This window comes from Lissotriton helveticus, chromosome 7 (genome assembly GCF_964261635.1).
Source record: "Lissotriton helveticus chromosome 7, aLisHel1.1, whole genome shotgun sequence".
NCBI classification, from domain to species: Eukaryota; Metazoa; Chordata; class Amphibia; order Caudata; family Salamandridae; genus Lissotriton; species Lissotriton helveticus.
The window spans coordinates 1612377295-1612402168 of NC_136068.1; the positions used below are offsets into that span (position 1 = coordinate 1612377295).

General features: G+C 46.8%; 1 protein-coding gene across 1 annotated transcript in view; it reads right to left on the reverse strand.

The window, feature by feature from the left end:
* The window catches only part of LOC144770599 (chaperone Ric-8A), a 403114-nt gene that overhangs the window by 120395 nt on the left and 257845 nt on the right, over window positions 1-24874 (reverse strand). Inside the window, exons 5-7 of the mRNA XM_078655263.1 lie at window positions 12929-13079; window positions 10771-10866; window positions 2523-2667 (exon numbers count right to left, since the gene is read on the reverse strand). Coding sequence (XP_078511389.1) covers window positions 2523-2667; window positions 10771-10866; window positions 12929-13079 — 392 coding nt within the window. The remainder of the gene's footprint in view (window positions 1-2522; window positions 2668-10770; window positions 10867-12928; window positions 13080-24874) is intronic.

Here is a 24874-nt window from a genome sequence, read left to right on the forward strand (position 1 = left end):
GCCACACAGCCCTGAGGATTCGCGGAAATACTATTCCTGTGCGACGAAACACGTGTCGGCTGGCTTGCTTGAAGTGATTAAAAGAAACTGAACTGTTGACACATCATACAAGAATCATTTGTGTTGTTTCTGCTTAAGCTTTGCATTGTAACTTACGTGTCCACTTCGACACACCTTCTATACTAAATTGTTGTGTGCATAGGGGAACCTGTAGAAGCTTCGTAGTGCGTTTGTTTTCTATCACACAATTGAGGGGTTATAGGGCTTATCCCATCGCCCAGTTGCACCACACCGTTATTTTCTAAACCACTTTATACTTGCGTCCATTATTAGCAGAGCGCCCACTATTACTCTGATTACAAAAACCCTTTTCGCCAGTATACGACGGTGATGATGTGTCGACGTCATCTGTGATGTCCTCGACATCCTTCCCTTCGACGCTGATCTTCGACTTCGTTTCGACCCAGAGCACTGGGTCGGTGGGGAGCATATCATCATCATACCTGGTTTCGACGTCGACCGGGACCGGCACCGCTTCTGAGCCTTTTTTCGACTGGGGAGCCCCCCAGAGGCCGACGCATAGGTTGTGGATGAGGAAAGGCTCTCTCCATGCCCAGATGTCCCACCTGCAGCCTGCTGTCTTCTCTGCTCCAGGCCTTTAAGGCGAATCTTCTCCCTGTCACGCAGGGTCCTCCTAGAGAAGGATTTACAGATGACGCAGGAGTCAGCAACATGAGATGTAGGAAGACAGAGTATACAAACTCTGTGAGAGTCCAACTTGGCCTTCTTCCTGCCACATTCTGGGCACTTGTCAAACAAAGATGGCATTTTGACAAGAAAAATGTGGGCTAACTGCCCCAAAAAGACAGCAAAAGGAAGGTAAAGGCCAAAGACGTCGAGTGAAACACTCAGACTAATAATGAAGCTAAAACATTTGAAGATATACCACAAAAGGTAGAGCTCAATGCTCCAGGGTCCTGCTAGCAGGAGCTGGAAAAAAGAACTAAAAGTAACGGGCCCTTGGCTGTGCATCATGGGATAAGGGTCTCTGGAGGGTTCCTTAAAGGCACGGTATCCATTTACAGACACATAATGGCAGCCTATGGGGCTTGTCTGTCCAACCCTTCATCTCTATCATGAACAAGGAGGGTCCATCAAATGCTTCCTTCCAGCAAGGAGAAGGCGGCAACAATGAGAGAAAAACCGCATGGACCAAAAAAAAAAAAAAGGGGCGGGAACAGCTACCGAATCCCTCCCCTCCAGGACTCCGTGACCGGCCTCCTGGTTGCCATAGCAACGTTTCTGGAAATCGGTTTGCGACACCAGAAGTCAGGTCACCGAGTCCTGAAAAGGAGAGATCACAGCCGGACAAATCGTCCGGACAGGGTCATTGTCCAATGGCAGGCCTCCATTTCGCGAGGCCGGCCAATGGCAGAAGGGGCGTGGTTTCATGCCCCTTCTTGTTTACAAAACTCTCGCCTGCAGCAGCGCATGCGCTGCAACGCAGGCTTCGACCTAAAAAAGGGTCTTTGTGAAGGGGAGTGTCTCTATGTGTGAAACTCAGAAAAATGATTAAATGTAATTGTTATCTGGCTATATTTTTCACTTCAGGATGAAGTTCTGGCCAGTGTAGCCTTGTTGGCTTCAGGCGGCATTATTTGGCTTTTATTTTCTCTGAAGTGTCTATGCAGGATTGCAGAAGAGGACAACTGAAGAGACTATTTCTATTGAAGTGCTCCGTGGTCCACGCACATGGGCGGGACTATTCACATGATTATGACTATACACAGAGAATCCCTACTACAGAAATAATCTAACCTTCCAGGGAGGGCCACAGTTACAGCTATGTTGTGACTGCCAGGGGGACACAACATTTGATTACAAGTTTGAGTGTACTGAGCACAGCTCCACATTAGCGCTGGAGACACTAATCTAGTGGACTCGGAGACTGGGTTTCAACCAATACCACTGGCCAAAGACCTCCAATTATTTTAAAAAGATTTGTAGATGCATACATCTGTGACATTGAATGCATAGTATTGTGTTGTCAGTAGAAAAATGAAATACGTTCTCTTCTTAAGAGAAAGCACTGGCTAGACAGTGATTAATTACTTGATATTAGTGCTATTTTGCAGAGTTCTAATTCTTTAATCCCACATAATTTCTCTGAGTAAGCCATTAATCACTTTGTTTTGCTACCCTGGTGATCAAAAGCTAGAGCAGTTTTGTGTCCACGGTGGGTATCAGTAGTTTAAGGCCTGTAGCCCTTGTGTGTCCCACTAATCCGAACCCGTTCCCACCACAGGCCACAAAAAGGTTGAATAACTCGACCTAGCAGCACAGATAGTGAGCAATACCAAGATTTATATGTGTTCTGCCTTAGATGTAATGAGTTTCACTACATGTCCAAATCTTAAAAACACATTCGAGGATGGGTAGCATGAATTGGACATATCACTCCTCTATTATCAAGGGCTATGAAGACCATACAATTGCGTGATAAGGGAGCAGTAATAACTCACCATTTTCCTTGCAGAGAACGAAGAGGAAGTCTGCCGCACAGTGCTTCACGTCAGTATCCACATGTGTCATCAGGCGCACCAGCTTGTTCCGTATGGTGTTCCCCACCTCGGGGCGGTTACGCACATCTCGCAGAGGTGGAAGGACCTGTAAGATGAGGCAAGTTCAGTGTCAGTTTCTATCTTTTGGAGCTTTTTCATTCCCTCAAACATAACTGGATGTCAACTAAAAACGTATTCACTGGCCCCCAAAAGTACTTCAAACTAACAAATAAGTTCCATAATAGAGAGTCACTCTTCTCACCAAATGTGATAACTACCCCATTCAAATGTCATCTTTCCCCCCCAGAAAACACGCATATGCATTAACAAGCCCACCTCAATGTAGACATTCCATTATGTGCAAGAGTGTAGAAATGCATTAATGTTTCTTCTCCACCTCAGGTTTTAATTTATTACATTATTTTATAGTATGTGGTATCTTTTAATTCTCACCACACATCTTCTCTTATCTAAACATTAAACCTAAATATACAAACGAAACCCAGTCACAAAACTTTCAAATTTGACCAACAATTTAAAGAAACGCGAAGGCTTCCAAAAGAATTACCTTTCCCTTTGTGAATATTGAAAAAACACATTTTATTGGAGTAGGCCAATCCTTACTCCTGCAAAAAGCGCTATGAAACGTTTCCTTTATTATCCTTTCTCTCAAAAACACGTCCCATTTTCCTTTAAGGAAAACAATCTACATTAAAAAATAATGCTCATTTTATTTTAAATTATGGTCTGTCCCAACAGGCCAACATCCCTGTGATGGCAACCAATCTAAGTGGGTCACAATTTGCAACCTACCTCACTAATAATAAGGAGGTAAGTTGGACTGCGAATTGCTACCCACTACCATTCGGTCTTTTGTGAACAAACCAACTGAAGCAAAGGTCGGTTGGCAAAATACCAATGCATTTGCTGACAGTTGGTGCACAAATTGCAATCACTTTAACTGAATGCATTAATGTTTTTTGCTGGCCCATTGTTTCGTTTTATTTTAGAGTAGATTGATTTGTCGTCTAGACTCTCAAGAGCAGCAAAACTCTGATAAAGGTCAAACTATCTTATGTTAGGTCAGAGAGGGAAATGTCAACTTGGAACTGCTATACGTTTCATCCACAAATGTTTCTCCTATTAAGGGGTTGGTTTCCAAGCAACTAAAGTAGTCGGTGGGTGTACAGTGTAAAGTAAAATATTAATTTGCCCTCGTTCCCTGCCCAAAAGTGTGTGCCTGCTGAGAAGGGCTTAATTGGCTACCTGTATGAACTGATACATGCAACGAATACAGGTTCGGTTGAATTTCCCCCATAAAATGCTGGTCTGGGCGACAACTCTGTGTCTGTCACAGAGGAGTCCTCACTTAGGAAGATGTGAGCGGTGACTCACCTGAGACTAGCACCGTCAAACCTTCATGCTACAAGCCAGTGGCATTATAAAGGGAAGACAGAGCGATGAGTCAAACTAAGTGACCATGTTCTGCAGCTCCTTCAACTGCTGTGCCAATAAGTGTCAAGCGCTACCAAAGATTTTCAAGTAGTAACCAGTGTGGTAACCTGTGTTCATTTGTGACTAACAGATTCAGGACTGTATTCTGTATATTTAGTCGCGGTTTTAACCGGCTGCGTGAACGAAGTGTCTGTATATTTGAACTCAAACATTCCAAGCAGGAGTCAGACTTCAAGATCCTCCATACTTTTGAAGAAGGAAGAGCACAAAATAACAAGTTACTTACCTTCGGTAACGCTTTTTCTGGTGGATACAGTATCTGCCTGTGGATTCCTCACCTTGTGAATATCCCCCTGCGTCAGCAACATTCGGAAAATCTTTTGCAGCTTCGCGCTGACGTGGACGACGTCATAGAAGCACGTCATCGCTCGCTGCTCCGCTGACGTCACCGACTCCATAATAGGCCCACGTCGGCGTGATGACATCAGTTCCGCCCTTTTTCCGTGCCTTCGAGGCACACAGACGGATCAACAACAGTAGCTATACACACCAAGTACATAATACCAAATAATCAAAGCAACACACACAGTGTGTAGCTAATGCAGGAAAAGCAATTATAAATACACATTTCCTTTGACAATAAAATAACAACATTACAGTAAATCAGGTATAGAAGAGTGGACAATGGGGAGGCGGGTGGGTCAGTGAGGAATCCACAGGCAGATACTGTATCCACCAGAAAAAGTGTTACCCAAGGTAAGTAACTTGTTCTTCTGATGGATACATCTGCCAATGGATTCCTCACCTTGTGAATAGAGTCCCACAGCAGTCCCCAATCCCGGAGGAGGGTGTCCACTTTCCTATACCAGAAAATCCTGGAGGACAGAACGCGCAAAGTGGCCGTCCCTCCTCACTTCGGAATCCAAGAAGTAATTCTTCGCAAAAGTGTGGAGGGAAGCCCAAGTCGCTGCTCTACAAATGTACTCTACAGGCACACCCCTAGACAAAGCAGCACAGGAGATTTAAACAAGGATGACTGATCCGGCAGACAGAGAAAAGCCGACAAAGACGAAAGATAACCCTTGACCGTAGCCACAGCAAAACCCTGCTGCACCAAAGAGCGTGCAAATTGAAGAATATCAGGCAATTTAGCCTTCAAAGGGTCAATGGACTTCTCTCCACACCAAGAAACAAACATAGTCCATCTATAATAATATAATAATAAATAGATTTGGTGGAATCACGCCTGGCCTCTAATATGACATCCACCACATCATGTGGGAGAGAAAAGGAATTCAGGTTTCCCTGTTCAATCTCCAGGCATGAAGGTGTAAGGTCTGGAGGTGGGGGTGTAGAACCTGCCCCTCTAAGTGAGAGAGGAGATCTGCCATGAGAGGGAGACGGAGCGGCGGGCATGAGGAGAGGTGGAGAAGATCTGTGTACCACACCTTTCTTGGTCAATCCGGGGCGATCAATATAACTTGGGCCCGGTCTTGACGAATCTTCCTCAGAACCGGAGGAATCAAGGGTATGGGAGGGAGGTAAAGGAGTCATGAGTCCCAACTCAACTGAAACGCATCCCCCAACGCTCCCTGCATTGGATACTGGAGGCTGCAGAATAACGGGCAGTGAGCGTTCTCGTGAGTGGCGAACAGGTCCACCTGAGGAGTTCCCCACGTCCGAAAGATGTGACGAACCACCTCTGGATGAAGCCGCCACTCGTGGTCGGCCGAGAACTGCCGACTGAGACGGTCTGCAAGCACGTTCAGAACTTCGGTCAGATGATTGGCCATCAGACAAATCTGATGGCCTTGAACCCAGAACCATAGGCACAGAGCCTCTCTGCAGAGGCAATGCGACCCTACTCCTCCCTGCTTGTTGATATACCACATCGCGGTCGTGTTGTCCGTCAGGACTTGCACCGACTGACCAGGAAGGGAAGGAAGGAAGGAAGGCCTTGAGTGCCAAACGTTTCGCCCGTAACTCTAGAAGGTTGATGTGAAGCAACCTTTCCTCTGGAGACCAAAGACACTTGACCTCCAGATCCCCCAGATGAGCACCCCACCCTAGAGTGGATGCATCAGTTTTCACTGTGGCCACCGATGGAGGTAGCTGAAAAGGCTTTCCTTGTGAGAGAATGCCTTACACGCTCCACCAAGACAGATCCGCCGCAGCTTCTCTGGAGACTGACTCCCTGGGATCTCCGTTGTGCTGATACCACTGCCTGCGGAGGCACCACTGGAGCGCCCTCATATGCCAGCGTGCATGGTTGACCAACAGAATGCAAGAAGCCATCAGACGGAGCAGACGAAGGACCTTCAGGACTGGAACGACCGCTCCATTGTGAAACAAAGGAATCATTTCCTGTATGTCGCGAATCCTTTGAGGTGGAGGGAATGCCCGACATACAGTTGTATCCAGTACTGCACCTATGAACAGGTTGCCCTGGGAGGGCACCAGGTGAGATTTGGGGACATTTATCGAAAAACCCAACCTGTACAACAACTGAGTTGTTACCTGCAGATGATGGAGCACCTTCTATGGAGATTCCGCTTTGATCAGCCAATCGTCCAAGTAAGGGAATACCGGTATCCCTGACTTTTTGAGATGTGCCGCCACCACAGCCATCACCTTGGTGAAGACTCGAGGCGCAGTAGTAAGACCAAACGGTAATGTTGCGAACCCACCATGAAACGCAGATACTTCCTGTGCGACTTCAGAATGGGGATGTGGAAATATGTATCCTGCAAGTCGATCGACCCCATCCAGTCTTCTTCCAGCAGCGCTTGAAGAACCTGCGCAAGGGTGAGCATCTTGAACTTCTCCTGCTTCAGGTAAAGGTTCAAGATCCTGAGATCCAGGATCGGGCGAAGTCTGCCATCCTTCTTGGGGATCAGGAAATACCGGGAGTAGCATCCCTGACCCTTTCCTGCTCCGGAACCACCTCTATCGCACCTTTTCTTACTAGCGCCAGTACTTCCTCCTGTAGGAGCAGCAGGTGGTCCTCCACGCAATAACCTTGGCAAGGAGGGTAATTTGGCGGAAATTTCCCGTAGGGAAGAGCATACCCATTCTCTATGAGATTGAGAACCCAAAGGTCCGATGTGACCGATTCCCAATCCCGTAGAAAATAGGTAAGCCGGCCCCCCACAGGGCCCGCATGATCCAGAATGGAGGATCTAGGGCTGCTTTGCTGTTGTAGGAAGGGGTGGGTAGAGGAGGAGTCGGAGGAGGAGGATGCCTGACGTCCCCGATTACGAGCTCTTTGTCTGCCCCTGTAGGATTTATACAACAGATTTGGTTGCTGCTGCTGTTGTGACTGCTTGTAGGGACGAAAAGAAGATCTTGCAAAGCCCCTATACATTTTGCTCACAGATCCTATAGTTTGCAAACCCAAAGACCTGGCTGTTGCCCTGCTGTCTTTAAACCTCTCCAAAGCAGCATCAGCCTTTTTACCAAAAAGGCCTGAGCCATCAAAGGGCAAATCCATTAAAGCAGCCTAATATCTGCAGAGAACTCAGAAGTCTTCAACCAGGCAGCTCTTCTGGTGGCAATCGAAGACCCCATGACCCTAGCCACAGAATCCGCTGTGTACATTCCGCTCTGTATGACCTGTCGAGCAGCAGCCTGAGTGTCAGCGAGCACCTCATTAAAAAAAATTCTGTCCTCTTCAGGAAGTTTAGGGGTCAATTGCTTTACAGTATCCATCAAGGCATGGATATAATAACCCAGGAGGCAAGTGGCATTCGTAGATTTGAGGGCCATACTTGCTGATGAAAAAACTTTCTTCGCAGATTGGTCCTGCTTTTTTGAATCCTTATCACCAGGTACCTGGGGAAAAGCACCTGCAGATCTTTTAGAGCAGGCCGCCTGCACCACTAAACTCTCTGGCAAAGGATGAGAGGACAAAAAGTCTGGGTCCCCAGGAGCCACTCTATATCGCCTTGCAACTGCCTTAGAAACCGCAGGAGTCGTAAGACGCCTACTCCACACCTCCAGGATAGGATCCGTTAAAGCATCAGTAAAAGGAAGCATAGGTTCCACCACAGATGAGGGAGAATGGAGGACTTCAGTCAAAATGTTTGATTTATACTCCGCAGTGGGCAGAGTTAAATTCAGCAGATCCGCTGCCTTCTTGATAACCACATGGTAGGGAGCCACATCTTTAGAAGGGGCATCAGACACCGAGGCTAAATACCAATCAGGGGATAGTTCCAGTCCACTTGCCTCTCTTAAATCATCAAAATAATCCTCTGATTCTTGAAGCTCACCCTCTTCAAACTCCGCTTCCCTATATCTCTGCTCCTCCAAAAGGCGCTGGGCTTCACGCCGCGACCTCTCCTTCCGAAGCGACGTCGTCGGATCCGGAATCAACTCCGAAGGAGCCGGAACTGGCGTCGAACACGGAGCCGGAGTCGAACTCCGAGTCGGAAGACCATGCTGAAGATCTCGAGGTCGGTCCGGATGCCAGTGACGCAGGAAGCGGCGTCGACTTCAGCGGCACCGAGAGATGCCAAGGCGGCGTCGGCATAAACGGCAAGAACGGCGCCAGAGCATAAGCTTGGGGGACCCCCAAATTGTATGCCAAAGGACCCATGGGACCAGCCGGTGCTCCAGAGGGGTACATGGCTCTCGCATAAACACCATACATGGCATTTAAGAACTGCGAAGGGTCCTGTCCTGGACCCGGAAAAGGAGGATACGAACCCACTGGCTGCTCTCGATGAGGCTGCACCGGAATCTACTCCTCTTGTTCCTCAGGTTGGTGAGCCGGAGTCGTCGAGCCCTGAGGAACGGGAACCTCTTCCTCCACCTGAACCGGAGACCGAGACGGAGCTGGAGAGGGATTCGACACCTGAGCCGGTGCATGCTCCAGCGACTCCAAGGGCAAGGCCTCACCTTCCGGATCCGGTGCCGGAGAAGGAGATACCACATCCTTTCGATGCCGTCTACCAGGCGACTTCGCTCTCGAATCCGACTCCTTTCCTGAATGGTACCTTGATCCATGCTTCCTCTTCTTATGTTTCTTTTTCGTTGATCTGGAAGCATGCCCCTATGACTATTTCGAAGCCGACCTGACCGCGACCTAGAACTCTTCTTGGCCTCTTTACCTTTTAATTTGGCAACCAGGATCTTCGCCTCACGTTCACGAAGAGCTTTTGGACCCTGGACGTCGTGATCCGAAATCAGGCACCATATACAGTCTTCATGCGGGTCCATGATTGACATCATCTACCCGCATTCACCGCACGGCTTGAAACTGAAGGTTCCAATTAGAGAGAGCACAGCTGGACATCTGACCAGGGAGGACACAGAACCAGGTCCATAACCTTGCATGGAGCAGAAATGGGAAGTGGGCAGAAACTGCTGAACTGTGGGTTGGAGTGTGCTGCCCACACTAACCAAGCTTTGCATGTTTTGTTGGAAATCAGAACCATTGACTAGTTATAACAGATCTAGCACTCTTGTTTGTGAGGATTCTCTTTTGGAACTGGAAAGTGAGTGGCAAAGCCAATTTACACTCACTGTGAACTGATATCTGCAGAAAAGGGATTCTTCAAAGGATGGTGCGGACTTTGTAGTCAACACCAAGGATTGGGTTGGCAGCTTGGGTTGAGGTGGGGGACCAGTCAACTGGCTTGAGTAGATTCAGTAAGACCAGGCGTACTATATGCTGTGGAGCCGGAAGCCAGAGACACACCCAAAGGAAGTCTGAAGTTTGGAAGCTTTGAACTGTGCTTGCCTGCACAAGTAAACTGACTCTGACCCTGTTCCTCCATCCTGACTGAAGGCCAGAGGCTTGAGTTGTGCTGTGTGACTGGAGAAGGAATATGCCTCTGAGTACTGAACAGGAGCTATTATTGATCCTCCACGCAGTGTGGAGAAGTCATACCGAATGGGACTGTCTTGTTAAAAATGTATGACTTTGCAGTGACCAATCCAATTTTTGTCCTTTTGCCCCTATTTTAAACACATCATTTTTGATTTACCTAAATTGGCCTGGGTACTTCACTGAGTGGTTTCTTGATCCAAGTGTTCTGCTGCTAACCATTAAAACTCTGAACTTGCCTTCCGTCTCAGTCCTGCACCACTAAGAAGTAGACCAGACTGCCTTGCTGAACTAGTGTTTGCAGGACTAGGAGGCAGTTTTATATGGTGGTGGAAGAATTTGCCCCACTGGGCAACTGAGCTTCCTAGAGTTTAGTCTACAATTTTGGAATATCATTATCTGGGCACTAAGGAGTGGATTTAGAGTTTGGCAGATGTAGAACATCTGCCAAACAAAATCAGCAGCTGTCTTGTCCACCCTAATTAGAGTGCACTGATGTCCTGCATCTGCCATACTCTAAATCATAATGTATTTTTTATCTACAACACCATCTGCAAAGAATCATCCCAAATGACAAGGTGATCCTGATGCATCCTGGTACACATACAAACCTAATTTTATTACCTCTAAAACAAGGACCCTTTATAAGACGTGACTGCACATCCCAATCAAGCAGCCTGCTAGAGCTTGCATCCAGGATGTACAATCCACTTCCATGCATGAGCTCATGTTAGTCCATGAGCAATGCACATCATGCTACCTGCTTAAGCAAATCAGGAGGAGTTGCAAGGGCAAGATCGTAAAATTAAGTGGTTAAAGGGTACTGATCTAAAGTCCACTGACGTATATTTTAAACAATATATGCAGCAGACAGCTAAGCTTTTTAGCCAGACCTAAAAATGTAGCGTGCCTGCATGGACTTACTTTCAATCGCAGAAACTTCCTGGTCTCCCGGTGGACACGCGAGCTCTCCGTGAGCAGGTTTAGCACTGGCGTCAGTGTCTCACGAAGCTTGTGGCCCTAGAGGAAAAGAACATATCACAAACATCAAGGTTCTGCGTGAACGTGCAAGTAATCACAAGGTCTTTGAGATGTGCCTAAGGACCGTACTGTTCTTAATGTGAACCAAGGTGCCTGCAGTTTATATGGTCTCCTTTGTGCCTACAGGCTGTGCCATTAGCGTGTATGCTGGAGGTTCACACTGTTCCCTATAAATGCCAAAGGTTCACATTGTCTCCTATTTGTGGAGAAGTTCCATACTGTTCCATTACATACATGATGCATTGTCACACTTATGTGTCAGCGAGTGATTGTGTGTTTGGTCCCTAGTCAACTCAATATGCTTGGGTTCCGTAATGTTTCTTATACGTTGCTGGGGTGCATAGGGTATTCAATGTTTGCCTAATATCAACTCTGTCTCCTATGTGTGCCTAAGGGCCACAAGTTATCTCTTTGCAGAAGAGACCCCATACTGCATATGCGCCTGCATTCCATACTATATGCTGTGTACTACTGCTCCCTTTAACTACATGAGGACCATTCATCACCCGTTGTCTGCTAGTGGTGTCCACAGTCATCTGTGTGTTTCTGAGGTTCACACACCTCTCCCTTATATTAATCATGGTCTATAGGATACCCTCTGTATATCTTAAGCTCCTACTGCAACGAAAGTATGCCTTACGTGTAATCTGTCCCATATGTCTTGCTGATGTCCATAGTCTTTACTAGGCCCAGCTAATTTGCAGTCTGTCTCTTAAGAATGCCTGATGACCAAACTCTCCTAAGTTGTGCCTGCATTTTATACTGTCCCATATACATGTAGAAGAGCCATGCTGTATTCCATGTGTTCTTGAGATCCAATCCTTCTTACATGTTTTGATGTCCTTCCCCATGCAATTTGTGTACCTTGGGTCCGTCATATACAATGTGTGGGTCTGAGGTCCCTAGTGCACAACGTGTATGCCTAAGGTCACTACCATCAAATGTGTAGGTCTGGGGCCCCTACCATACCACGTGTAGGTCTGAGGTCCTTAGTATACAATGTGAGGGTTTGTGGTCCATACTTTTCTCTTTATGAGCCTCAGGTACATACTTTCCTCATGTGTTTATGTACATATTAAGGCAGCTATGTGTCGCTCATTGTGCCGCTATATGTTTCTAAGAACAATCTATAGGCATTTCAGAGCGCTTGATACACGTCTGATAGGCAGCAATGAATCAGACCCACCCATGTGCCTGGAAGGTCTGTATGCCATGGCCATTTTCTATCTGTTGGTGGAGAGGGGTCTACTTGGGTGTCAGTATGTATATATGTATGTGTGACTTGTGTTCCATATTTTGTGCCTAGGGATCTATTGGCTTCAGATGTATATCTAAAGGACATGCTCAACATATGAGGAACACCTGTGATATCTCTTGGTGTATCCGAAGCCCCCCCCAAATCTGTGAATGATGATCTTTCCCATTTTTATTTTTGTTTCTGCATGTGCACCATTCCCCATGAAGGACTGTGGCCCCTGTGGGACTGAACTCTCAGCATGTGCCATTCGGTCACCTCTATGAGCCTCAAGATAATCTGTGTATGCTCCATAGCCGGACTTGAGACTTCTGCCCACGTTTAGGCCTCTTGTGACTGTCTGAGATTTCTTGCGTGGGCCTTGGGGCACTGCAATGCCCTATGAGAATCTGCAGGCACATTCAAGTGTCCGTGGGTCCCCCTAGGTGGGCCTGAAGTATTTTTGGTGTATCTGAGAGTCCCCCTGAATTAATTAGGCTCCAGCATTTGCCCAAGTGATATTTGTGTGCCTAAACTACCAGTGGGTATCTAGAAGATGGTTGTGTTTGCCTGACTCTAGCATGGGGGGAATGGGAAGGAAGAGTAAGTGCAGGGAGCATGCGTGTTTGTGTGGGTGCATCTATGTCTGTCTTGTGCTTACTTAAGGGCTTCTGTATATGTTTGAGCCTCCAGGTGTGTCTAAATTTGACAGAGGACCCTGTATATTTCTTGTGTGTCCTTTGTTCTTTAGGGCAGTGATGAGCTAGAAGTCCTGCCCCTTTGCACCGGTTCATGGCATTCACTGACCCTGTCCAGCCGTCGGTCCAGGAAATTCAGCAGCGCTTCCACAGTGTCCATATTCATGCCCATGTACTCCACAGAGCCATGCTCTACCCGGGGTGTCAACAGCACGTCCAGGCACATCAGAGGTAGGTTGACAAGCAGATTAACTGTGTGCCTGCACAAGGAAAGAAGGGAGCCATGTCAGACTGGCTAGGTGTAAACAGGAAATCAGCCAGAAAGGTGCCTATGAAAGGCCAGCAGGGCTACAATAAGCTTCGGTTAATTTTCTTATTAAAAAAAAAAAACATTTTTATTGGTTTTCGTGCAAACGGCAGATCATACATGCAAAGCATTTCCACCACAAAAATAAAGTGCAATTGTGCCGCACACCAACATTCACGTTTGACCACGCTAGACAGTCTAGAGAGGTGGTATAGAATACAGGATTATCCTACCATGGCTCTCAAATTTCCCCATGTTTACACAACCAAGCTCTCGCTTGAAAAATTGGTTCCTCTATCTTTGAACATCAGCCTACCCCCCTCAGCCAAACCTTCATGGGTGTGGTGTTACTGATCTCCAGTCCTTAGCAATCTTTTTTTGGTCAGAAGTGTGCCTATTCCTACTAAGGTTTTATCCCCTTGACTAACCTCTAAAGATCCACCTGTACCCCAAGGAGTGGCAGTTGATGTTCCACTATTTTCTCTATTAATAACAGGGGCTCCAATGCCTCCTGCCCCTCAACACTCAGGGTCTGCAACTTCAGATCTCTCAGTCTGATAGTGGATAAGCTCCATATAAAGAACTGTTATATGAGAAATGTCCATCCAGTAATAATCAGATTTCAAGTTTTCTTTTGATCTTCTTTATTCATACAAATTTCATCAGACAGCCTGATGAAATTTGTATGAATAAAGAAGAACAAAAGAAAACTTGAAATCTGATTATTACTGTGGATGGACATTTCTCAATCCATTAATACATTCTGTTTTTGTTACTTATATGACGTGGTGCAATCCACAGTGGGCAAAACAATATTACTTTGATCATTAGGATCGCCCCTTGGGGACAACAGGGGTAGTGGAAATGCACACCAAGAGAGCTAGGAGCTCGTAGTTTAAGTCTTACTTTGGGAGGGTAGGCGTGTTGCCTGGAGAGGTGCGTCACACATAACGTGGTTGTGTGTAGTGTTGTGTTGTTCCATTGTTGGGTTTATTATAGAACTGTGGTATGTAGCTTTTGAAGAGAAGCTGCTCCAAGGGATAATACTTCAAGACCGAGCACCACTGTAATAAGCAGCTAACAAGGATCACTTAAAAGAGATTAGTGAATATCCACAAATACTGCAGTTAGACAGGACAAAAGAATCTCACTGACAATTCAAGACGGCTGACTGCAATACACTCAATACTGTGAAAGGAAAATGATAATCATGTCCAGTAAAATATATCAAGACTCTGCCTTTATTAATCAACTAGCAGCCCGTCCCGACGTTTTTCGGGTATGAATTGCTGCCGCCCAGTAGTATATTGTTTTGTAGGATTTCGTTTTGATAGCATTTCTTATCTGTGACAGGCCTGTGAAACGCTCCGATTCACAGTGCACTGCTGATGCACTTAAGAGTGCGAGTTCAGTAGTGTGTGAACTCCAGTTTTCCTACTTTATTTTTCCTTGCAATATTATATAGCGCGAACTCGACAACATGGCATGAGCACAATTTACATTACAGAAGAACACATTCATTCGTGGTAGGCACGGGGAGACAAAGCGATTTGCCTGGAATCACAGGATGTTGAGCTGATGCCGAGATTCGAACGTAGCTCCCCAGCTCTAAAGTTCGTAATTCTAGAACTTGTGGAGGGAGGTGTGTCTAAAAGTGTATATCGGTGCTGGCCATCAATGAGAGAGACCTGTGCATTTTTCAAATGGGTGGTGAAAAAATATGAGTATGTTGCTGGAGGTGTGGGCCGCCGTGCCACCAATGTACTTACCGGGGGAGGGTAAACACCCATTATTACGCAACTTTCTTTCCGCATACCATCACTCCGCATACTTTCATTACGAAAGTACCATGACTCCGCAATGCCATTATAACGCATGGCATTACATTTTATATGCTTTTACCACGCATACATTTACAATGAAATTCGTTGTAAATGCATGCATAGTAAAAGCAGGTTTTTTTTCTAAAGTATGGGTATAGGGGTATATGTTTTGGGGTACTGAGGTATACGTTTTGGGGTGTTTGGGTATTTTAAGGGTTCAGATATGGTTTTGGGGTACAGGGGTATTTTTGGGTTCAGGGGTAGGTTTGGGTTTTGGGGTACAGGGTTATTTTTAGGGTTCGGGCTAGGTTTGGGTTTTGGGGTACAGGGGTATTTTAGGGTTCAGGGGTAGGTTTGGGTTTTGGGGTACGGGGTATTTTAAGGGTTCAGGGCTAGGTTTGTGTTTTGGGGTACATGGGTATTTTAGGGTTCAGGGGTGGTTTTGGGGTACAGTGGTAGTTTGGGTTTTGGGGTACAGGGATATTTATAGGGCTCAGGGCTAGGTTTTGGGGTACAGGGGTATTTTTAGGGTCTAGGGATAGGTTTGGGTTTTGGGGTACAGGGTATATTTATAGGGTTAAGATGGGTTAGTGTTTAAGGGTGTTGGGGTATTTTAAGGAGTAAGGGTGGGTTATGAATATGGGGTGCAGGGGTATTTAAAGGGAGCAGGGTGGGATTAGCACAGGATATGAGACATGGCATGAAGGGCGGAACGTACCACACGCCCCCAGCATTTGTCACGCCCCCAGCACACGCACACAGCACAACGCAGGCACGCCCACAAGGGACTACTTTGCTGGCACGGTTCTTTTACCTTTTAAATGTATATGGTGGGCGACTGCATAGCCTATGTCCTTCTGCTGCAACTGCCGTTTCCAACGCTGTATTGGGTGTTGTGATTGGTGCTGTGGTTCCTGAGATTACCAGCCTCAAAGGTTTGGGCTCTCTCTTTATTATATTAGTATAGATATAGATATAGATATATATACATAAAGTCCAAAGAAGAACTACTGGAAATTGGATTCTCACGGACACTTGCCTAAATGACACCCAACTAGATCTCAAGACCGCAGTATTAAGCACATCTTGACACTCGTCTCTAGTATCTACAGATTGGAAAGCCATCCAATTATTCTATCCCAAAACACTAACCGAACAAAATCCACCTTTCTATTTGTCCGAGTCAAACATTCAAGAGGTCAGCTCACAATGTAGAGGTTTAGACACCAACAATAATCTCCAATGTTAAGCCCCCCAAGGAGCAGTAGTGGACAATAAACTGTAGACAGAGTGGGTCTAACAATCTGAATATCAGGTGGAAATATTTTAATGGTCTGGGGATTTGCCCCCTCAAAAGCTTTCCTGAAGTTGTATTAATGCTTGGAATTAGTGGGGGCTTTTGTTTTTCCAATTGCATTTCTGAAGGTACAGACACAATTATTTCCTGATTTCAGATACTTTACTCTCATGTGATTTAGTTTCACTAATGTGCACAGTGTTCCCATCACTGCCTAGGTTCCTGTTCCAAACTACAACACTACAAAGTATTAGTACATAAAATAAATACATAAAAAAACATGCACAGTAAGGGTTGGCAAATAAGTAGTGCAGCGACTTTAGTGCTGCAAAATACCAGAACAGAAAAGCAAAAACAGACAATAAAAAGGGCCAGGTGGCCACACAGGAGAGGTTGGGCTGAAGTCGAGGGAGTATTCTAATGGGCATACCGTAGCTGTCTCCCAGTAAGAGACTGGTGGGACTGCAATTCAACACCAGGATTATCAAGCGCCTATGCCTTGCCTGTACTTCGAGGTAGAGAGGCATCTTGCATGGAAAGTTAAGTGGCAGGCTGTGCAGAGCAAGGCTGAAACAGTCGGATAATCCTGAAAGCCCCAGCACTACAACCCAAGCAGTGCTCTGCATCACTACATGAAATTACTGTCGTGTAAACATCATTACTGTTCCATTCACGCTCTGGTAATAGAGACCTGGGCGCAGAATCATGAGACGACAAAGGATACTCTAAGGCAGCTCTGATCCAGACACCGAAGAAGAAGACAGAACAAGCAGTGACATACACTTAAAAAATCACATGGCTGCCTTTTTTTTGTTGCTGCTAGACACTCTTAATAAATAAAGACAGAGCGGGTTGGAGGGCAACAGGGTAGGAGTGTAGGGGAGTGTAAAGTATACAAAGGCGAGATGGGGGAAGGCAGTTCACAAGAAAGAGAGCAGCAGGAGATGTGGAGTGACGTACACAAGATGGAGAGAAACACAGGAGGAAGCAGATGAGGAGACCCGCAGAAGTATTTAACAAGTGTCTGGTAATTTATTAGCCTGATTTGAGTTTGGCCTCCCTTGAAACTTGTATCCACTAACTAAGCCTGAGGGGAGATCTGCTGCTGCTTCTACCAGGCAATGCTCAGACGGAGTTTTATTTCCGACCAGAGTCGAAGAGCAGGGGACACAATTCCAAGTGGAGAACAGATATTACGCAACACCGTCATGGAGCAGTAACTTGATGGTAGCATTGAAGAACAATAGTTACTTACCTGTAATCTGTGGTTCTCCAGTATTGGTGTCTTTCATAGATTCACATACCTGAATCATTCCCCGTCGTCCGAGTGGGAGTCCCACGGTACATAAAAAAGCAATAATATGCCATAAATATGTAGTAAATACTAATAAAAAACAACAGGAAGTAAAGTAGCCAAAGCTACAGTAGGAAAAACTTCCACATCTATGACTGGCCTAGTAATTTGTATAGTCCAAACTACAGCCAATCAGGCGCCAGCACCCACCAGAATGTTCTCCCCAGAGGCTCAGGCTCTCAGATTTTCTCGCAAGGAGTGAAGGTAAACCAAAATAGCCTAAAAGCCTCTGAGGGGAGGTGGGCGGGTTGAATGTGAATCTATGAAAGACACCAATACTGGAGAACCACAGATTACAGGTAAGTAACTTTTGTTCTTCTCCAGTATTAGGGGTGTCTTTCATAGATTCACATGCCTCAATCAGAGTAGCTAGCAGTACATATCCGTGCTAGGCAGACGCCAATGGTTGTAAAGCTTGTCAGCATATAAGTCATAAAACAGTGTAAACTGAAAATACACATATATTTAAGCATAGGAGAATGCAATCATGTAAGCATGTGTAAAAACATAGCATATGAAGCGTCTGACAGCAGTAATGGAGGTGGGAAACAGAGGCTCACCTTATTTGAAAAGATTTCGTAGAACTGCACGACCCACAGAAGTATCAGCTTTGCTGGTTGCCTCCAGACAATAATGCTTGGTAAATGCATGGCGACTGGCCCAAGTAGCCGCTCTGCAGATCTGCTGAAGAGGAACTCCAGCAAATAAAGCCGTAGACGATGACATTGCTCTTGTGGAATGAGCTCTAGGAGTTGCTTGCAACGGTCCTGCTTGCATATGGCAGAAGGCAATGGCAGAAGATATTAATCTCGCAATAGTCTGTTTTGAAACTGCCTGCCCCTTATGAATAGCACCGTAGGTGATAAATAGTTGGTCAGAAGAGCGCAAGGCGGATGTCCTCTGCAGATAGAATTTAAGACATCTCTTAACATCCAGCGTATGCAACGCCCTTTCCGCCGGTGTTTGCGGGTTAGGAAAGAATGACTTCAGAATTATTGGTTTGTTGAGGTGAAAATCCGAAGGTACTTTAGGAATGTACTTCGGATTAGTGCGGAGTATCACAGAGTCACTTGTAAACTGCAGGAGAGGATGGAGAACTGTAAAGGCCTGAAGATCACTGACTCTTCTGGAGGATGTTAAAGCCAGCAGCAGTGCTACCTTCCACGAGAGATATTTGAGATCGGCCTTGTGGATGGGTTCGAAAGGATGACGCATGAGTTGTGCCAGGACTACGTTAAGATGCCACGCCGGAGGTGGTTGTCGTACTGGAGGGAACATCCTAAAGAGGCCTTTAAAGAATTGTTGTATAATCCTTGCAGAGTATAAGGAATTAGTACCATCCTGCCGATATCTTGAGATCGCCGCCAGCAAAACCTTCAGGGTTGCATGAGACAGGCCTGATTTTGCTAATTGCAGGAAGAAAGGTAGAATCTCTTCCGGCGTTGACACCAGATGCAGAAGCGCTTCCATTTTAGACTGTATGTCTTTATGGTAGCGGGTGCTCTTGCCCTGGCCAGAACCTCCTTGCATTCCTCCGGGATGTTTAGGTGGGCGAACTCACGGTACTCAGGCGCCAGGCCGCTAATCTCAGTGATGTCGGATCTGGATGATAAACCTGACCATTCTGCATGCTGAGTAAGTTCGGGATTGGATTCAACTGAATCGGTTCGCACTCTGACAGAAGAAGTTCTGTAAACCAATACTGGCGCGGCCATCTGGGAGCAATCAGGATCAATCTGCACGGTTCCTTTTTCATTTTCCGCAGAACTTTGGGGACTAGTGGAATCGGTGGAAAAGCGTACGCATATGTCAGAGACCAATCTATCGAAAACGCATTCCCCTGAGAGTCTTTGTGGGGATGCCAGCTTGCGAAGAATTGGCATTTGCTGTTGGTCTTTGTCGCAAATAGATCTAGGTCTGGACGACCCCACAGGCGAAAGATGCGTTCCACTGTCTGCTGATGTAGTTCCCACTCGTGAGTGGAGACTGTCGTCCTGCTGAGTGCGTCTGCCAAGACATTCTCTGTTCCTGGAACATGCACTGCTTGAAGATTTACATTGTGCTTTAAGGCCCATGCCCATAGTTCTTGGACTTCCTTGGATAGGAGAAGAGATCGTGTTCCTCCCTGCTAGTTGACGTAATGCATGCTTGTTGTGTTGTCTGTTCTTATCAACACATTGGCATCCTGAATGAGTGCATGAAACGCCTTGAGTGCTAGAAATATGGCTCTCAGCTCCAGACGGTTGATGTGCCATCGCCTTTGTGGAGCAGTCCACTTGCCGCCGATTGTGAGACCCTGAAGAGTCCCTAGGCTTCACCGGCCTTGCCCTGGCCCTCATCACCTCATTCCTAACCTCCCGCACTAACCAACTGATCTGGAACGGACTACAATACGCTGAATTCTCTCTTCCGGGTGGAGTCCCACAAGGTTCGGCCTTGTCACCGACGTTATTCAATCTATACGTCACCCCCCTTGCTGCCCTGATTAGATCCCATGGCTTCCAACTGGTGTCTTACGCCGACGACACACAAATCATTGTGTCTATCTCACAATCCATTGATGCTACGGCGGAACGCTTCAGGAAATGCCTTACTCAGGTCAAAAACTGGATGAGCAATAACTTTTTACGATTAAACACAGACAAAACTGAAATCATTGAGTTCGGTCATAAACCTTCCATTTGGAATGATTTATGGTGGCCACCTGAAGCAGGAGCTTGCCCTCTCCCTGTAGACAAAGTCAAAAACCTTGGCTTTTTATTAGATAAGGAACTCTCTTGCAAAGCCCAGGTGAATCAGGTGACCTCCACCTCTTTCCACAGCATCAAACTGCTCAGGAAAGTCCTACCCTACATCCCAGACACACTAAGGAAAACGGTGATGGGAGCCCTTGTAATGTCTCGGATAGACTACTGTAACTCCCTCTATTTGGGAGCAGGAGAAAAACAGTTGTCCAAACTTCAGGCAATCCAAAATGCGGCGGCCAGAGCATTACTGAACCTTCCCAGACGTCATCCTACATCCAAAGCCATTCGGGAGCTGCATTGCTCCCGGTCAGACGTCGCATCCAATTTAAAGCCCTCTGCCTGGTTCATAGATCTCTACACGGCAAGGGACCAGACGACTTCAACAACCTACTCCTCCGTTATGTACCCTCGCGTACACTGAGGTCAGCTACCCTTGACCTAGTCTGCCAACCCAGAATAAACAGAGCCCGATGGGGGGGGAAAGTCCTTCTCCTACCAGGCGGCTAAGATCTGGAACTCCTTAACCCCAACACTTCGTGCCCAAAAATCTAAAACGAACTTCAGAATGGATCTTAAAACCTGGCTCTTTACCTAAACCGATCTGTCCCCCTGCCCTCTCCTCTCTCTGTATCTTAGCGCCCGAGACGCAGCGGCATTCGTGCGCTCTACAAATATTTCAGTCAGTCAGTCAGTCAAGATGCGCTCCCCAGCCCTCGAGAGACGCATCCGTAGTGATGGTGAGGCTTGGTGCATCTTGAAGAAATGCACACCTCTGCTGGAGATGTCGTTTTTGTGTCCACCAGCGGAGAGAGTTTTGTATGAGCGGTGTGATCCTGATAAGATCTTCGAACGTTCCGGAGACCTGCAACCACTGCAGGTTTAGCTCTTCCTGGAGAGATCTCATCCTGAGGCGACATTTAGGTAGTAATGGGATGCAAGAAGATACCATCCCCAGAAAAGACTTGTATAGCCGAACAGAAACTGACTTTTTTGATAACAGATTCTGCGCCATGTTTTTGATCTTCATTTGTCTCTCTTCCGAGACAAAAGCTTGTAGCTTCTGGGTGTCCACTGTTGCCCCCAAGAAAGCTAGTCTTTGAGAAGGTCTCAATTGGGATTGGTCGAGGTTGATGGACAGGCCCAGAGATTGGAACAGGTGTAGACACTGTTGTAGATGAGAATGCACGACCTCTCGAGAATTGGCCTTTATAAGGCAGTCGTCTAAGTATGGGAAAATTTGGATTTCCTCCAGCCGGAGGTGCGCCGCTACTGGAGCCAGAACCTTGGTAAAAACTCTTGGCGCTGACCGTAGTCCGAAAGGAAGGACTTTGAATTGGTAATCCCTGCCAGCCACCCTGAAGCGCAGGAATTTTCTGTGGCGAGGTAGAATGGGGATATGGAAATATGCATCTTGGAGATCTAAGGTGACCATGTAATCTCCCGCTGCCAAAAGATGTAATATTTCCTGAAGCGATAACATCCTGAAAGTTAATTTCCTTAAGTACTTGTTTAGAGCGCGAAGATCTAGAATCGGGCGCCACTCTCCGTTCTTCTTCCTTATTAGAAAAAATCTGGAGTAAAACCCCATTCCCCTCATCTTCTGAGGTACGCTCTCGATCGATCCTTTTTGCATCATCAATCTGATTTGGGCAAATAGCTCCTTCAGGTGAGCTGGAGGTGGTCCTTTCGGGGAAACATTTGGAGAAAAATTCTCGAATTCTAGGGCATGGCCCCTGGCGACAATCTCCAGGACCCATTTGTCTGATGTTATTGACTACCAATTTGAGTAAAATTTTGATATTCGCCCTCCAATCTTTTCTTGAGAGCAGGGCAGCGGTGGTGGCAGGTGAAAAGTCTCATTGGCGCTTATCTTTTCCGCGGTAATTCGCTTTTCCCCTGTTCTGGGCATAAGTAGGCTTTCTCTGGCCGTAAGATTGATAGCGCTGAGCATGGTATCGTTGATTGTTTTGTCTGTAAGAGGACTGTTGGTTATATCCACCTCTGTTGGAGGACGATCCTCGTCCTCTCGCTCCTCGAAAGGGCGGCTTGCGGAATTGGAGGGTGCCCAAGGATTTTGCTGTTTCTGTATCCTTCTTTATTGTCTGTAAGGCGTCCTCCACCAGAGGGCCAAACAGATATTCGCCATCATATGGCATGTCCAGCACCTTATTTTGGACTTCTTGTCTAAAGGAAGTAGAACGTAGCCAACCTTGTCGACGAAGAACCGCAGCCCCCGCTAGCTGTCGAAAGCCCGTTGAGGCTACATCCACTGCTGAATCAATAATCTCTTCTGAGATTCTTTGGCCTTCTTGCAGTATCTTGAGCGCTTCAGCCTTAGAAGGTTCCGGGAGGAGGTCAATGAATGGTGCAATGTCTGACCACATCTGTCGGTCATACCTTCCTAAGATGGCCAATGAATTTGCCGCTCGAACTGTCGTAGCCGCCATAGTGGAGACACGCTTCCCTATCGAATCTAGGCGTTTGCCATCTCTGTCTGGCGGGGCTGTAACCGGAAAAGAAGGGTTCCGAGCCCTCTTTTGAGCTGCCTGGACAATCACAGAGTCAAGCTTCGGCTGTCCGATAAGGCACGCAGGAGATTTGTCCGGTGCTCTGTACTTCTTTTCCAAACGTGGCAGGACTGGAGGAATGGATACCGGGGTTTCCAGGACTTTTATACCCTCCTGCCAAATAAAGTCAATGATGGTTATAGACTTAATCTGTTTCTGGGGCTGATCCTTAAAGTCATATAGGAAACAGCCTTGTTCCTTATGCTCCATATCGATGTGAAAACGTTTAGTTGCACGTTCCATTAAAAGGTGGAAGCTAACCACGTCCACTGGTGGTGAAATTGAGACTGCTTGATGCGAAGGGGAAGGTGTTTGAACCTGATATTCATCCCACTCCGACTCATCCTGTACTTCTCCTTCTTCTCTTTGCTCCTCCTCCTCCGAAGACTGAGGATCTACTTCCTCCACATGAGACTGCGGTGTAGGTGAAGCAGGATTTGTTGGTTGTAAAACTGGCACCGGTACTTCAGTGGCCGGAGTAGCAGGCACTGAGCCTGTAGTTTCAGAAGGTGGAAACCTTCTATAATAATCGTCCAACATGTATTGCAGGTTGGTCAGTAAAGCAACTGGTACTTGCGCGACAGGTACACTGTCCATCTGGGGCGCCATCTGTACAGGTGGTTGTTCATCCTCCTGTTCCTCTTCTTGCAACTTGATATTCAGCTCAGAAGGACTAGTGGCTGCTGTTACGAATGTATGAACCATGTCATCCTCACTGTCCGAGTCTAAAAGTCGGTCAGGCACCTGCGATGATGTTCGCTGAGGTGAAATACGCAGGGGTGAAAGTGGATAGACTGTTTCACGTCCTTGAGTTAAAGACTGCTTTGGTGTAAAGAACACCGTCGACGGTGATCAGACCTGCAACGCAGTGCAAGATGACAATTGCGGCGTCGACGGTGTGTTTTCCGCTGCTTTAGGAGCAGACGTCAAAAGCTCCGATGACGGTTTCGTCGACGGGACGGACTTCGTCGACGGGACGGACTTCGTCGACGGGACGGACTTCGTCGACGGGACGGACTTCGTCGACGGGACGGACTTCGTCGACGGATTGGGCTTCGTCGACGGTACAACCTTTGTCGACGTCTTCGTCGAAGGTGGTAACTTCGTCGACGGAGTGGAGCTCGCCGACGAACCCGTCGATGGCATCTTCTTCGTCGACGGTAGAGCTTTCAGAAGAGCCGACGACGAGGTGTCGACGACAGCCGTCGTCGACGAGAGAGGTCTTACGGTAACATAGACCATGGTAGGTGAAGAAGCTGTCGTCGTCATAATCATCTTTGGTTTAGGAGATGAGAAGGTCATCGTCGACGTGGATGTAGCGTCAACGGAGGTCTTCGTCGACGAGAAGACAGAAGAAGGCGTCGTCGATGATAATGGAGTTTCCTGAGGTGAAACCTGGTCAGCTGTCTGAGGCAATCTCTTGGTGGACCGTTTTTGAGGTACAGAAGAAGCCTCCAAGTCCTTGCCTGTGGGGGCAGCCTTAGAAGTGGAAGGCTTGTCAGAACCCTTAGAAGGTTGATGTTTTTTAGCAACCTTAGCCCCAGGAGATGGCAATACCTCAGACGCAGGCCTCTTTCTAGACGCTGAAGTGGAACCAGAGGCAATACTGCCAACCTCAGACACAGGATTATCAGAATCCTTAAGCTTTTGTAGCCACAAAAGCAACCGACCCTCTCTGTCTCTGAGAGTCTTTTGAGGAAAGGTTCTGCAGATCTTACAGTCCTTGACTTGGTGATCTGGATAGTGACAATAAATAAAGTTTTTGTGGGGGTCCTCTTTAAAAAGCCGGAGCTCTAAACAGAGACTTCTTTGAAGACATTCTTGAAGAAAAGATCCAAAAGGAAGATAAAGTTGAAAAACTGAGCAGAGCTCAGGGAGACTCCCTTTCACATGACGTGCGGTAGAAAATCTGAGAGCCTGAGCCACTGGGGAGAACATTCTGGTGGGTGCTGGCGCCTGA